At 62.5% G+C, this 15,786-nt stretch overlaps 1 protein-coding gene across 6 annotated transcripts in view; it reads right to left on the bottom strand.

Moving 5' to 3' along the window:
* The window catches only part of SNED1 (sushi, nidogen and EGF like domains 1), an 81,187-nt gene extending 65,401 nt beyond the window's left edge, over window positions 1–15,786 (bottom strand). For all 6 annotated transcript variants that reach the window (XR_005378935.1, XR_005378936.1, XM_038574421.1 and 3 more), the window contains exon 1: window positions 15,574–15,786. Coding sequence is in view for 4 of the 6 variants with exons in the window: in XM_038574421.1 (XP_038430349.1) it covers window positions 15,574–15,786 (213 nt within the window). In the remaining 2 variants the exon portion in view is untranslated. The remainder of the gene's footprint in view (window positions 1–15,573) is intronic.

Raw genomic sequence — 15,786 nt, 5'->3', positions numbered from 1 at the left:
GCATCTACACACACACACACACACACACACACACAGTGGATCACAGACCTTACTCTCCTCACAAAATTTAACTCAAAATAGATCATAGGCCCAAATGCAAAGCACAAAGCCTTAAAACTCTCACAGGTTTACATAAGAGAAATCTAAATGACCTTGAGTTTGGTGAAGACTTTTTATTTTTTATTTTTTTAAAGATTTTATTCATTTATTCATGATAGAGAGAGAGAGAGAGAGAGGCAGAGACACAGGCAGAGGGAGAAGCAGGCTCCATGCCAGGGAGCCTGACGCGGGACTCGATCCCAGGACTCCAGGATTGCGCCCTGGGCCAAAGGCAGGCGCCAAACCGCTGAGCCACCCAGGGATCCCCCGGTGAAGACTTTTTAGATATAACACCACAGGCATGATCCATGAAAGAAATAGCTGATTAACTGGGCTTTGCCGAAATTAAAAACTTCTGCTCTGTGAAAGATAGTATCTAAGAGATTGAGAAGACAAATCACAAAATGGACTTACGGGGTGAGAAAATATCTGCAAAGGGCATATCTGATAAAGATTATTGTCCCAAAATATGCAAAGAACTCTTAAAACTCAATGATAACAACAAAACAACCTGATCAAAATATGGGCCAAAGACCTTAGCAGACGCCTCACCCAAGAATATATACAGATGTCAAATAAGCACATGAAGAGATGCTCCACATCATAGGTTACCAGGGAAATTCAAATTTATTTTATATATATATTTTAAATATTTTATTTACTTACTCATGAGAGACACACAGAGGGAGGCAGAGACACAGGCAGAAGGAGAAGCAGGCTCCCTGCAGAGAGCCCGATGTGGGGCTTGATCCCAGGACCCTGGGATCATGACCTGAGCCAGAGGCAGACACTCAACCAGTGAGCCATCCAACCGCCCCAGGAAATTCAAATTTTAAAAATGAGATACCACTATACCTCTATTAGAATGGCCAAAATCCAGAACACTGACACTATCAAATGTGGCTGAGGATGCGGAACAACAGGAACTCTCATTCATGGCTGGTGAGAATGCAAAATGGCACAGCCACCTTGGAAGACAGTTTGACAGTTTCTCAGAAAATAAAACATACTCTTCTAGGATCCAGCAATTGCACTTCTTAGTATTTAACTAAAGGAGTTGAAAACATGTCCATAGAGAAGCGTGCCACACTGATGCTTATAGCAACGTCATTCACGATTGCCCAAACTTGGAGATAAGCAAGGTGTCCTTCAGTGGGTGAATGGGTAAACTGTGGTCCTTCCAGACGGTGGAATATTAGTCAGTGTTAAAACGAAATGAGCTTTCAAGTCGTGAAAAGAAATGGAAAAACTGGAAGCCAATCTGAAAGGTCTATACATTGTGTGATGCCAACTCTATGATGTTCTGGAAAAGGCAACACTATGGAGACAGTGAAAAGATCAGTGGTTGCCAGGAGTGAGGCGGGGGTGGGGGGTGGGAGGGATGAAGAGGTGAAGCACAGAGGATGTTTAGGGCAGTGAAAATCTCCGTATGATACCATATGGACGGGTCCAAGTCATTGCACACCTGTCCACACCCATAGAGGGCACACCACTGAGAGTGAGCCCTAATGTGAACCATGGGTTTTGGGTGATGATGATATGTTAATATAGACTCGTTGATTGTGACAAAGGTACCACCGTGGTGGGGAAGGTTGATAATAGGGAGGCTGTGCATGTGGCGGCACAGAAGATATATGGGGAATCTCTGTATTTTCCTATCGATTTTGCTGTGAACTTAAAACTCTTCTGGAAAAAAAAATGAAGTCTAAAAAAAAAAAAAAAGACAACCCAATAGGAAATGGGCAAAGGCCTTGAATAGTGAATAGGCTTTTTTTCAAAGAAGATACACAAATGACATGCAAAGATGCTCAGCCTCATTAACCATCAGGGCAATGCAGATCAAAGCCGCAGCCGGACACTGTGTCACACCCATAGGATGGCTGGCGTGAAAACAGGTAGCCAGTCACAGGTGTTGGAGAGGATGTAAAGAAACCAGAGCCCTTGGGGACTGTCGGTGGGATGCAACATAGTGCAGCCACTTTGGAAAAGTCTGGCAGTTCCTCAGATGGTTAAACAGCATAACTGTGCATCAGCCATTCCGTGCCAGGGGTATACCCACGTCTACCCAAGAGAACTGAAAACACGTCTGTGCAGAAATGTGCACAGCGTTACAGTAGCCCAAGAGTGGAGCCAACCCGTGTGTCTACCTACCAATGCACGGATAAACGGAATATTGTTCTGCCATAAAAAGGAACGGAGGGACGCCTGGGTGGCTCCGCGTTGCACTTCTCCCTTCAGCTCAGGGCATGACCCGGGTCCCGGGATCGAGTCCCACATCGGGCTCCCCGCAGGGAGCCTGCTTCTCCCTCTGCCTGTGTCTCTGCCTCTCTCTGTGTCTCTCATGAATAAGTGAATCTATTTATAAAACCAAAAAGGAATGGAATTCGGATCCGGGCCACAATGTGAATGAGCTTTGAAAACATTTCCTCAGGCCAAAGCAGCCCGACGGCCGCCCGAGCGGCTGCACTTGTGGGCCACAATCGCCGCGGGGAGTCCCAGAAAGCAGCGGGCCGGTGGCCGCCTCGGTCAGGCCAGGGCCAGGGCGGACGGTGACCCGGGCAGGAGACGGGCCGAGTGCACGACGCCGAGGGTGTGAGAAGCCTTCGAGTCGTAAGAGCGAAGCGTGAGCTGTGAGCGGCGGCCGCGGAGCGCGGGGAGGCAGGCCCCGGACCTCGGGGGTGCGCAGGGGTCTCCCCGAGGAGGGCAGGGGCCCGCCTCACGCGCGGGGCTCCCACGGGCCGCTGGGGGTCGGGGCTGCAGGGACCCAGCATGGGGGGGTCCGCGTCCTTTCAGGGCCCCGCGACCCCGCCCCTGCTCTCGTGGGGACCACCGGAGGCCCGGAGCCGCCGCGCAGCCACGGCGCACATTTGGGGTGGCAGGGGGCGCAGATGCTAGGGCGTCGGGGGAAGGCGGTCAGCGCCTGGGGACGCTCTGCGGAGGGGCCGGGGGACCACCCGCCGTCTCGGTCATGCACGCCGCTCCTTTGTTTCGTTTCCACAGCCCTTTAAACACCCAAGCCACATGCCAAGCTCGCAGGCCAGCCGCAGACCCTGGGCCAGGGTCCCAGGTCCCGTGCCCACTGCGGCCCAGCCGGGTTGGAGCCGGGCTCTGGGGGAGCAGGGGAGCTGGGCGCCCCGGGGACCCCCGCCTACCGCCGCCCACGCTTGGGGCCGGCCACCGTGGACACACACCGCCAGGGTACAGTCTGGGTCACTTGGGGGCCACAGGGGCGGGCCTTCCTGATGGGACGCACGGGGACAGGCCACCGCCAGGACCCGGCGAAAGGACAGGCCTCGCTGTGGTGGCGCTGGAAGCCCCAGGCTGCCCGGTTGGTCTCCCATGGAAGCCGCTCGCTCTCCGCCTTGCTGGGAAGGACCGCTGACCCCTCCCTGGCCCCGCGGGGGGGTCTCATGACCCGCCTTGACCACCTGCTCGGGCCCTAGCACTACAGGGACTTCCCTGACAGGGACGCGCCCTCTGTGTCGCAGGCTACCGCGCAGCGCAAGTGCCCAGCGGCCGTCCCACGCTCCCCGCCACCCAGGGGCAGCTGGCATCACCTTGGGGCAGCTTCCCCAGACTCCACCCCAGAGACCGCGGCCTCTGCCGCCCGGTGGCCCTGGCCTGCGCACCTCCTGCGCACCTGGGCCAGTCCGTGTGCTCACTGAATCCCCGGCCGGGCCCCGCCTCCCCTCGGCTGCCCTGGGGGACGGCCAGGATGGAAGGCGGGGACTGAGAAGGGCTCGTGTAGGCCTGTTTCCCCGCTCGTGGGCACGCTGGTGCGCCTCCGTCTCCCCTGACCCCACATAGGCCAGCCCCGGTGTGTGCGTCTAGCAGGTGCAGCCCGACCGAAGGGGCCTCGGGGCTCGAGCTAAACTCCGGCTCAGCCACCTGGATTTTCTTGTTGGACCAACATGCTCCTAAGTCATGGGGACACAGGTCGGTTGGTTGAGGGTGCTGCTCACCGTCCTCTCCGGTGGTGCACGGGGCCCCAGGGGGGCGTAATGGGTGCGTATAATTCTACTCAAGTGTCTCTGCTGCTTTTGCTCCTGAACCCTGCCAGTGGATGTCTGTGTGTGGGCAGGGCAAGGGGGTGAGCGGTAGGGATGGGCACACCGTGGAGGGGGACACTCCCTGGTGCCGGGCAGGGACCACCTGGGGGTCTGGGCGTCGGGAAGCGTGATGGTGCTTCACCCCCAGATCAGCGCCTGGCAGGGCCCCTGTAGGCTCCCTGCGTCAGGCAGCACCTGTGCCTGCGAACCGGCCCTGCGCTGGGCTTGCGTCCCTGTCGGGCACTAGAAAATGAAAAAGCTCCTGGGACGTGGCCTGTCACGAGCGACTCTGCTGTGCCTGACACAAAACGTGGACCCCTGCCCGTCACGTCTAAACACACGGATGGCACAGCCTCGTTTCAGATGCAGGTTCACGCTTGGCCCTGGGGTATGTTCCGGGGGGGGGGGGAGCACGGCTGCAGACGCTCCGGGGCTCGGCCCACAGACCTCAACCAGACCCATGCGGCAGAGATCCAAGTCCAGTTAGCGCCAGATCTCAAGTGGCCTGTGCCCCTTGGGTCGTATGTCTGCACGGGGGTGGGGGCTGAGCCTCGACTGTCCACGGGGGTGAGGGCGGGGGGGGTCTACCGGAGGGCGAGGGGGCTGAGAGCCGGAAGCTTCCTGGTGAAACCCTAATGGGAGTCACCGTTTGGCCCATTTGCTGCCTCTGTAACTGTCCGTAGTGGCGTCAGGGATTAGCAGGGCAGTCTGGCCGCCTTGTGTGGGTCACGATGGACAATAGCCTGGCCTTCGGCGGCGTCCTGCTGAAGTAGTCCCCCCGGCCTCCCTGGAACCAGTGCACAGCGGGCTGCGCCTGCAGCTTGGGGGCAAGGCCGAGGTCTACACCGCAGGACCTCACGTTGCTGCTGGGAGCCTTAGTCAGGTGCGCCGGGAGGCGAATGGCACGGATGGTCCTGGCCTCCGTGGTCCCACTAGTCGAGTGATCTGCCTCGGGTCCTGAGGGCCCTGTGTGTTCGCAGGCCGTGCCAAGAAGGCGGGCCTCTGTCTGCTTTCCTGGGCCGCATCTCGGGGCGGAGTTTGCAGAGATCAGCCTGGGGAGATGCAGTGCTGTGTCCCTGCGGACAGAGGGCAGGCTTCCCCACGCTCCGTGTTTCTTGGCCATGACACAAGCCCATGCGGGGGGTGGGTGCCCTCTGCTGCCCTGGGGGACGTGGGGAGTGAGGGGCGCCCGTGCAGATGGCTGGGGTCTCCGGCCAGCACCCCCAAATCCGTAACAGGCTAACATGAGCCAGTGACGAGGGTACAGCCAATCCCTGACTTCCACAGTTTCATGGTAACAACCTTGAAATTGTACATAAAATGGAAATTTTCCTAGAAAAACACAATTTGCCAAACGTGAGGAGAGTTAGAGAATCTATTTTTTACATAATTATCAAGGACACTGAACCGGCACCAACTCCCCCAGGGACACTCTAGCTCCAGATGGCACGTCCAGTGAGTTCCAGCAAACATGCGAGGAACAACTCCAGAAATACTTCAGCCCTTCTGGCTGCAAGAGTCCATTTCATGAGACTGGCACCATCGCGGTTCCCAAGTCAACAAGGCCCGTACGTGCACCAACAGCAGGCCAGTCTCACTGACGCAGCAAGTTGCCAAAATCTTCAATAAATTGGCAAACTGAACCCAGCAATACATAAATAAGCTAAACAGTTCATTACTACCAAGCTGCATTTTTTGAAGATTTATTTACTTATTTTAGAGACAGAATGAGAGAGAGAGAGAGCACGCGCGCACGAATGGGGGGAGGGGCAGAGCACCACGCTGAGGGTGGACCCCACCGTGGGACTCAATCTCCTGACCCTGAGACCAAGACCTACTGAAGCTAAGAGTTGGGTGCTTAACCGACTGAGCCAACTAAGCACCCCCACGTTGCATTTTTGTTAGGCATACCAGCTAGGCTTTACATTAGAAAACCAAGTAATGTAATTAATTTAAACAATCAATTTAACAGATTAAGGGAGAAAGATCACACGGTCATCTTCCTAGGTGCAGACACGGCATTTAATACAAGTCAGCATCCACTTGTGATAAAAACTCTCAGAATGCTGGGAATCTAACGGAACACCCTGGATCTGATAAAGGGTGTCCTCACCAGAAACGAGAACAAACACTGTGTTCGATGGTGAAATAGGGAGATTTCTTTTTGAGATTGGGAATAGGATAAGGATCCTGCCAACACCATTTCCACTGGACAATGCAGCGGAGACCTGAGCCAACACAGCAAGGCAAAGAGAAAAAAAAATGAATCAAGAAGTAAAAAGATTAGGCAGGGAGGAAGAGGAACACAGCTGCTGTGAGTTGTGTACAATATGAACGTGGATGTAGAAAATCGGAAAGAATCCCCAGATAATTTAGTAAAACTAATAAGAGGCTCCGTTCGGTTGTTACGTATAAAATCAGAAACTGTAAAAAATCAACCGTGATTCTGTATGCCGGCAATAAGCAGAAATAAAGACACCATTTACAACAGTACAAAAAAATCAAGTCCTTAGGAACAAATTTAACAAAGATGCACAAGTCTTCTCTGTAATCAATTCTAAAGATTTAAATTTTTTAAAATTTACTTCAGAGAGAGAAGAGCTAGAGAGAGAGAGCACAAGAGGGGGGAGCAGCAGAGGCAGAGGGAGAAGCAGGCTCCCCGCTGGGCCGGGAGCCCAGGTCCCCGGGATCATGATTGGAGCCAAAGGCAGACGCTCAGCCCCCGAGCCCCCCGGGCGCCCTCTAGTCAATTCTAAACCTTGACTGAAAACACTAAAGACATAAAAAAATACAAGAAAGAAAGAAAACACTAAGGACAACCTGAACAAATACAGAAGCACATGTTCCTGGATTGTGGGACTCGGTGTTGCAAAGATGCCCGCTCCCCCCCTTGCATCCGTATACTCAACGCAGCCTCAAAAAAAAAAAAAAAAAATCCCAACTGGTACGTGTGTGTCTGTGACTTGATAAACCGATTCCAAATCTTACATGAAAACGCAACACCAGGAATGTCGGAGACCCTCTCTCGAAGAGCAAGACAGATGGAAGTGCTGTGACAGACACGGGAGCTCCCAGGGCACCGAGGTCACAGAGCTGGCAGCACCCCCCACCCCCCGCCCCCCGCCCCCCACCACGTAGGACACTCGTTAGGCGGCAGGGGTGCTGTGGAGCTGCGCTCTCGCTTCCTAGGATGGGTCCTGGGCCTTCCACCTGCGCCCCACGCAGGGCCCAGCTCCAGGCGTGTTCCACACTCGTGAGTGAGGAAACTACTCAGCAATAACACTGTTGGAGGAAATAGTCCTGACTTTCAGGGAGTGACTTTTTTTTTAAAGATTTTATTTATTTATTCATGGGAGCCATAGAGAGCGAGGCAGAGACGCAGGGAGAGGAAGAAGCAGCTCCCTGCGCGGAGCCCGATGCAGGATTTGATCCCAGGACCCCGGGGTCACGGCCTGAGCCGAAGGCAGACGCTCAACTGCTGAGCCACCGGAGCGAACCTTGGGGGGTGGTTTTTAAAATAAGCCTAACCATAAAAAACAGGGACCGCACACACACTCTGTTACACTGAAATTGGGAACGTGTGTTGGCCCAAAGGTGCCGGTCAGGAGGGTGCAGGAAGGCACAGAACGGGGACGGAAATTTACAGGGCTTGTGACCTGGGTGTGCCACACGCTCCCACAGACCCCCAGGAAGAGGGTCAGTGTAGACAAGAGGGGAATCCAGTGCAGGGCCAACGCGAGCTGTGTTCGGCCTCGTTGATAAAGGAGGAGGTTAGAACCACGGTAGCACGCCTGGAGGCCGCCACCAGGACAGGTGCAGCCCACGGCCAACGGTCTCGCTCCGTGCGAACGTGCACTCGCGCGTGCCCAGGTCCATGTTCCAGAATTTTCATAAGCAGCATCGTTAAGATTAGCCTTAAACTAGGAACTCCAGATGCCCGCCACAGCCAAGCGGATGCGCGACTGTGGCCTCCTCACATAGTCACACAGCGAGGACGACCCGAGGCGCTGCGGCAGACGCGGGTGGGCGGCCCCAGCACGGTTTGGTGCCAGGGGACGAACCCTGTGTGCTGCCATCCGACGGAGTTTGCAAACGACCGTCCTCGGGGTGCACGCTGAGGGGCGGCGCAGGCGGGCGAGGGTGTCAGCACGAGGGCTCGGGGGCGCCGGGGCTGGTGTAACCCAGGGGGCCACCGAGGCTTGCACTGCATTTGTCCCTTTGCCTTGGGTGGGCTGGGCCGAGGCCGGGCGGGGGCACCTGCGGGTGGGAGCGGCCTGCCCTGCCCTCCCTGCACCCCTGAGCTGCCCCCCCCCCACCCCGCGCCTGCACACAGACCACTGAGTCCGCCTCCTGCTTTGAAGTCCGGCCCAGGTAGGCGGCGTGTGCAGAGGCCTCCGGCCTGCCCCGCCGGCTGCTGCTGCCCTGCCCGCCCCGGCCGCGGGCCTGGAGCCCAGGGGTCCAGGAAGGAGGCAGAACAAGCCGGCCTTGTTTCGCTGCCAGGGCGGGGCAGGCCCGGAGCACGGCCCAGGAGGCGGCGGCCCGGGCGGACCAGGCGGGCCTGGCAGGCGCTCTCACCTGGCCGGGCCGCTGGGCTTCCTTCAGCCGGATGCGAGCATCTGCACGTCCCGTGGGGCTCGGGGGGGTGGGGCAGTAGGCTGGCCCGAGGGCTGGGCGCCCCGACCCAGAGCGGAGCTGGGGCCCGGGGATCCTCGGGGCGGCCCTGTGCTCCCCGCACCAGGGTCCCTCTCCTCCTTTGGGCCGGGACAAGCGCCACTTCCTGCGAGATACCTCTTTCACTGTTCATTTTCCTACGTGCGGCAAGTAGCACTTTATAAAACGTGTGACGCGGACGTGGGAATGAGGAGGAAGGATGAGACCCGGAGTCCCTGTCAGAGGCCCCCCCGTGACCAGCGTGTCCTAGCTGAGCGACGGAGGTTTAATCCCCAACCGGGACTAACACAAGTGGGGCCCCACCTGCGCGCTGTTGGCCCCGACCTCCCCGCCCTTGGCCTGGGTGTTTGCTGGGCTCGGAGCAGCCCCCTGTGCCCGCCGCTGGCCCTGGGGACCTGAGGCCAGCGTGGGGGACCCGCCAGGGAGAGCCCAGCGCAGGGAGGAAGGAGGGGCAGCTTGTGCCGATTCGCAGGCCTGTGGCCGGGCCCCTCCCCGCGGGCTCCCCAGCCGGGCCTGGGGGTCCGTCGGCCCCTCCCACACAGGTGCTGCCTCTCCGTGTCCAGGCACCCGCCGGACAAGGCTGCCCCCGGTGTCCCCGCCCCGGGTGGGACTGGCTCACAGGCCGCCTCGTGAGGCCCGTGTGCTGGACGGAACCGGCTGCAGGGGTGGGTGGCCGGCAGCTGCGGCCTCCACGCCCTGCCTGCACCCCCACTCCCGGTGGGCGCCGGAGGCCTGCGGTCAGTCGGCGGAGGGCGTGCTCAGTGCTGAGCGGCCTGATGGTCCTCGGGGAGGCCCCGAAGCCACACGCAGCAGGAGCTGCGGTGACCCTGGGAACTGCGGGGTGGCCCTGGGGTGCAGGGAGAGGGGCACAGGCCCGTGTGCGTGTGTGCTCGTGTGGGAGTGTATGTGTGTGAGGGTGTGCGTGTATGCTTGTTCAAGTATGTGTGGATCAGTGTGGGGCACAAGTGTATGTATGGCGTGTATATGATGAGTGCGTGTGTAAGATGGGTGTGCATGAGCGTGCATGAAGGTGTGTGTGTGTAAGTGTGTGCATGGGTATGAGGGTGTGTAAGTGATGAGTGTGTATGACGGTGCCTGTATGTATGTGTGTGAGCGTGTGTGAAGGTGTGCATGTGTATGAGTGTGTGAGTGTGTGATGCTGTCTGAAGGACTGTGGGTACGGACGCGCGTGTGCGGGCGGTGTGCGGGCTGGCCAGAGGGTGCCCCGTTTTCCTGCGCGGCCAGGCGGCCCCCACGGGCCAGGAGCAGCACGGAGGGATGGCGGAGGGACGGCGCTGGTGGCATTTCCGACTTGGAGAAAACCAGGAAAGAGCAGAAATGTCCCGGAGGGTCTGTCGGGGGCAGTGTCCGGCGGCAGCGCATGACATGTGTCTGCGGGTCCCCGAGCTGGGCGCCCGAGGGCGTGCCCTGCCACCCTGGCCGGTGGAGGTGGGGGGGCGGGCGGGCCTGGGGGGACCCCGCGGCCACGGCACCCCAGCTCTGCAAACAGCACATCCGAGCGGGCGGGGCCTCGGTTCCTGCTTTGACTCCTCTGCCAAGAATAAAACAATAAAGCCCCTGAGGCCTTTTATAAGCTTGTTTTGAAAAATGTAGGCATGTTTTTTATTTCCTGGCAGCTTTCTGGGTAATTAGGATTCCTCCCACGGCCCGGTGGGGGGCTGGAGTGGGCGGCGGGGCTCCCGGGCCAGGTCGGCCAGCCCTGGGGAGCTAGGAAGGGGGGAGGCTGGCTCTGGGCTGAGCGCGGGGAGGGAGCCGGTGGGGCAGGCCTCAGGAAGCGGCCTGGGGCGGGAGGACAGGAGGGAGGACGGGAGGGAGGACAGAGGACAGGACGGAGCACAGCAGATGGGGGCAGGGAGCCGCCGCAGGGCCATCCTGGGGGCGCAGAGGGGGCTCAGCCCCCTGGGCTGCGGGCGGGAAGGCGGGCTAGTGCTGGCTGAGCCCCCAGGCCCTCTGGGCCACGAGCCCCAGGCTGGCGCCCCCGGTGCCCCCTCAGCCCTGCTCCCCGCGGCCACCCCTGGGCTCCACCCCCCCACCCCCCCCACTGCTGCCTCCGGGTCTGGCACCTGTGCCTACGTGCTCTGTCCCTCCTGCTGTCCCCTCCGCCCTCCCCGTGTGCACGGGGGCCCCTGCCTCCCCTCCCCAGCTCCCTGCAGGCCCCGGCCCTGCCTCCCTGTGGGACACAGCCCCCCACCCCAGCCCAGTCCCCCGCCCCTCAGACAGAGGCGCCTCTCAGCCTCGCCGCATCCCTGCAGCCACCGTGGGGTCCGCTGCCACCCACAGCGGGAGAGGCCCCCGCATGCGAGCCCGCCCGCCACGATGCCCAGACCCTCCCTTCCGGGGGCCGCAGTGGCTCCTCTGGGACCCCAGCCCCTACCCCAGGGCCCGTCCCCAGCACGCCTGCCCGCTGCCTGTGCCCAGGCCTCCAAGGCCCTGAGGGCGCCCCCGGCTCCCGCGTAGCCCCGACCCGCTCACGGGCGGCGTGGCCCTGGGCTGCCCCTCGGCGCGGAGGGCCTGGGCTCAGGGGCCCAAGTGGGGCCGGTGCCGCTCTCGCTCCTCCCGCCCGCGCAGCCTGCACCGACTCCGGGACCTGCTGACCCCGGGGCTGGGGACCCCCGACCGCGCTCCCAGCTCCGCGGCCCCCTGTCCTGCCCCCGCCCCACCCCCATCAGCCCTCAGACCACAGGGACGCCTCATGTGGCCCGGAAGCCAGGAGCACCTGTGTCTGGGGCCCCGCTGGGGTGGCTGGTCCTGGCCAGCCCAGTACCCGTAAATGGGGGGCAGGGTCAGGAAGGGCTGGGCCACCCATGGGCGGGAGGGCAGGTCAGTGGGTGCCCACAGGAGGAACAGCACTGCCCAGGTGGAGCCCTGGACAGGTACCAGCGGCACCTGGTGAAAATGCTGATTCCGGGGCCTGTGCAGGCCTTTGGCCTCAGATCCCCTGGGAGGGCCCAGGGATCTACATCTCTCCCATGCCCCCAGGGGACCCGGCAGCAGCCCTGGGGGCCCCCGGTTCTGGACGGCTGCTGGGGGATCTTCACCCAGGTGCCAGTGATGATGCCCTTTGGGGTGGCAGGGGGCAGTGGGGGGGTGGGGGACAGCAGGGGGTAGTAGGGGGCAGTGGGGGGCAGTGAGGGGCAACAAGGGGCAGTGAGGTGCAGCAGGGGTCAGCGAGGGGCAGCAGGGGGCGAGGAGCAGGGGGCAGCGGGGGTCAGTGAGGGGCAGCGGGGGGGCAGCGAGGGGCAGCGGGGGGCAATGACGAGCAGCGGAGGGCAGAGGGGGCAGCGAGGGGCAGCAGGAGGCGATGGGCAGCAGGGTTCAGCGAGGGGCAGCAGGGGTCAGCGAGGGGCAGCGGGGGGCAGCAGGGGGCAGTGATGGGCAGTGGGGGGCACGTCCCTTCAGAGCGAGTCAGGCCACCTGGAGGAATGTATCGTGGGGAAGGGACAGGATGGGGGACCGCGTGGAGGTGCGGCCGGGGCGCCCCTGTGCCAGAGCCCCAGTGATTCATGGGAGGCGCTGAAGCCACCCGCTCCGTGGACACCGACGGAGTGACCGCTCTGAATGACGACGCGGCCGCGGGACGGGATCCTGTCCCTCAGGGCAGTGACTACGGACGGAATCGGGCCTTGCTTGGTGGCAGCCCCAGGTGGTGGCAGGAGCATGCTGGGCCTGCGTGACGCGAGCCTCAGGAGGGGCTGGAGGTGCCCGTGTCCTGCGGTGGGGTCGGGGACGCGTCACCACAGTGAGCGGGACCGGACGAGGGTGCAGCACCGGGGAGCGGAGGCCCCCGGGAGGCTGGGGGCCCGGGGACTAAACAGCCATGATTCATGTTGGGGGGCGGGGATCTCACGTAGCGTCTGCACCGGGCGGGCAGCCGGCGGGTGGTGCCCCCCGTGACCTGGGCCTACACCAGGGGTCGGCGCCCTCCCCGGCCCCCCCCCCCCCCCCGCGATGATTCACCGGCGCGGTCCACACACGGCTGCGCGGGGGGCCGGGCTGGGGGGGCCGCTCACCGCTGCCCCGACCTGCTACGGAGGGGCCGGGGAGGTTCCCAGGTGGCCTCCGGGGGCCAGGTGCCGTCCCACCAGGAGGACATTCGGGCAGTGGCTCTGCTGCGACAGACGCCGCCCGGGCGGAGGGCCAGAGCGCAGCCGGCCGCGTCCTCCTGCCCCAGCCTGTCGCACCCCTGCGCGGATCTGCCCGGGGCGCGCCCTCCCCTCTGGCGGACTGGCGGCCTCCGCAGTGTCTCCCGAGCCGGCGGACGGCGAGGGGCAGACCGGAACCCCCCCCCCCCCCCCGCAAGGACACGCTGTTGGAGGCGCACAGGGCCCAGGTGACGGCACGAGGCTGGCGTGGTGCTCGCTGCTCCCCGCGCCCCTCTGTAGCACGGGCTCGCTGCCGACTTCCCCCAGGGCCTCCCCCCCCTCCACTTCCCCCTTTATCTGATGGAGTAAAACCTATTACTAGTAACCATTCTTCTAACGCTGGGATTGTCCCACTGTGGCCAGAGGGCCCCGCTGGTGGCCTCGGCGGCCTCCGGGCACGTCTGACTCGGGCATGTGGTTGATGTCCGGGCTCTGTTTGCACTTTTCCCACCAGGGTTCATGTCATCCCGAAGAGCCCTCGTCCCTTCCAGGGAGACGTCTGGCAACCAGGTCTGAGCACTCGGGGTGCTCGGTGCCACAGGGCCTCCCAGCCAGGAAGCACGTACGCTGTGCGCACGCGCACACACGCACAGGTGCCATGTCACAAGACACAGATGCGTATACACGCACCGTGAGTTCACACTGACGCGTCCACAGGCGGGAGGCGGACACCGAACAAGGAAACAACCAGGTGGGGTAGAGGCGGCACATGGGAGAGTTGGGGGAACGCCTCGTCGGGGGCTGCCCAGGAGACCTGCATGTGTGGGGAACACCCCTGGGAGCAGGAACAGCAAGTGCCACCACCGAGCGTGGCCCGTGTGCGTGGCGGGGGCAGAGCCACCCACCTCAGGGCGGGGGGCCCGCAGGGGCTGAGGGAGACGTGAGTCTCCTTCACGCTTGGCAGGGCTCCGTCTGCCGCCCTACGGACAGGCTCGAGGGGAGGGCCAGACGAAGGCCAGAGAGGGGGCACCCACAGGCATCCAGGCGTGTGGGGACGGTGGCTGCACCCAGGGCTGTGGCCGTGCCAGGCTGGGAAGTGGGAGGTGTTGCCCAGGCCCCGACAATGAGGGGACGGTGGGTCCAGGGAGGCAGCAGGCCTTGGGTTTGAGATGCGACAGTTAGGAGGCAGCTGCACACGGTGGCCTAAAGGCCCTGAATCTGCATTCCGAGGCTCAGTTTCCCCATCGGCCCTCTGGTAGTCCAGGTGCAGGCCCCGGGTGGGCACGGGAGGCCCTGGCCAGGCCACGCGCCTTGGGACAAACAGCGTCCTTCTGTGCCCGGCTGTAATCATCACCCGGCCCCTCCGAGGTGTCCGGCCCTGCCCCCGGAGCCCCACTGTCTCGCCCTCAGGGAGAAGGCGCAGCAGTGCGCCCGCCGCGTCCACACGGCAAGTGTTTTTCCAACGTTCTCTTTGTTTCAGGAAAAAGCTCTTAGGGAGATATATGTTTTGTTAGCGGCCGTCATGTTCGTTTCTGATGAAACTATTTGTTTTCCTAGCAGATCTTTCCACGTTAGAGCCGTCTCTCCCAGTGGTTTTGGCAACAGTAGACGTTTGCGGTCAGGCCATTAAAGAGGGTCAACCATTTTAATAATATTTTCACCTGTGACTTTGATGGGAAGGCTGAGCCTGGCCCAGATGCCTACGGAACATTGTGACGGCGTTCCGTTACAACGGTGCCAACCCGGGCTGTGCCATTTCTAGGACACGTGGGCCTGCTGTGGCCTCCGCGGACCCCGCGCGCAGCTCTGGGCTGTCCCCCACGTGCTGCGGGAAGCCGGTCCCGCCCGGCCCAGGGGCCCTTCGGCAGGGCGCTGGCATCCGCCCAGCACTGCCCGGACCCGATGCTGCTGCCAAGGTGCGGGAGCCGTTCCGCACAGGCGTGGGGACAGGTAGCTACCGGGCTGTGCCGCGGCCCTGGTGGAGGGAGCACACGGTGCCGGCGGAGGCCACTCGGTGCTGAGGGAGGGCGTCCAGCGCCTGCGGCGGTGCCGGTGGCCTTGGAGGTGGGGGGGGCGCACACTGGTGGTGGCAGGAGGGAGCTGAGGGAGCAGGTGCAGTGTGGGGGGAGGCAGGGGCACATGTAGGAGTGGCCGGGAGGTGTTGAGGGCGGCAGAGGTCGTGGTTGGGGCAGGAACCGGAGGCACCATGGGATGGGGCTGGCCCACCCCGGCTCCAGCCTGCGTGCGGGGGACAGCGGGTGCCGTGCCCGGTGGCCCTCCCGGGAGGGTGCGGGGCAGTGAGGGCACCTTCCCACTGGCTCACTCCCTCTGTGGCCCGGTCGCCCGGTGGTGGCCGCGCACAGACCCGGGGCCCAGCGGCTCCTGCGGTCCGAGGCCCTGGCTCCGGGCCTGAGTGACCCGCTGCTGGCCTGGGGGAGGGGCCGGGGAGGGAAGAGGGGACGCCGCCCGCTGTCCCACCCCCAGGGGTGGTCTGCGGCGACGCAGCAGGGCCTCGGGCCCGCCCCACTGGGGAAACTGAGGCGGGCGGGGGGGGCCCGAGCCCAGGCGGAAGCGCTGTCCTCGGTCCACCCCTGGGCGCCCGGCGCCAAGTCGCAGCGCCCCCCCGCGCCCCGCGCCCCGCGGCTACTCACGTAGAGGCCCGAGTGCTCGGCGCCGAAGAAGGGGAAGGGCAGGGAGAGCGGCCGCAGCCCCGAGCCGCCGTCGTCCTGCTTCGGGGTGACCGCGTCGCCGCGCTCCGCGCCGAAGCCGTAGAAGTCGGCCAGGGCCACCGCGCCCCGCGCCCCGCGCGCCCCGAGCCCCAGGGCCGCGGCCACCAGCAGCGTCCAGGCGGCGCCGCGCAGCAT

The sequence above is a fragment of the Canis lupus genome, chromosome 25 (assembly GCF_011100685.1).
Source record: "Canis lupus familiaris isolate Mischka breed German Shepherd chromosome 25, alternate assembly UU_Cfam_GSD_1.0, whole genome shotgun sequence".
NCBI lineage: Eukaryota > Metazoa > Chordata > Mammalia > Carnivora > Canidae > Canis > Canis lupus.
The sequence above is the reverse complement of the archived record's forward strand: the minus strand, read 5'-3'. Positions and strand labels throughout refer to the sequence as shown.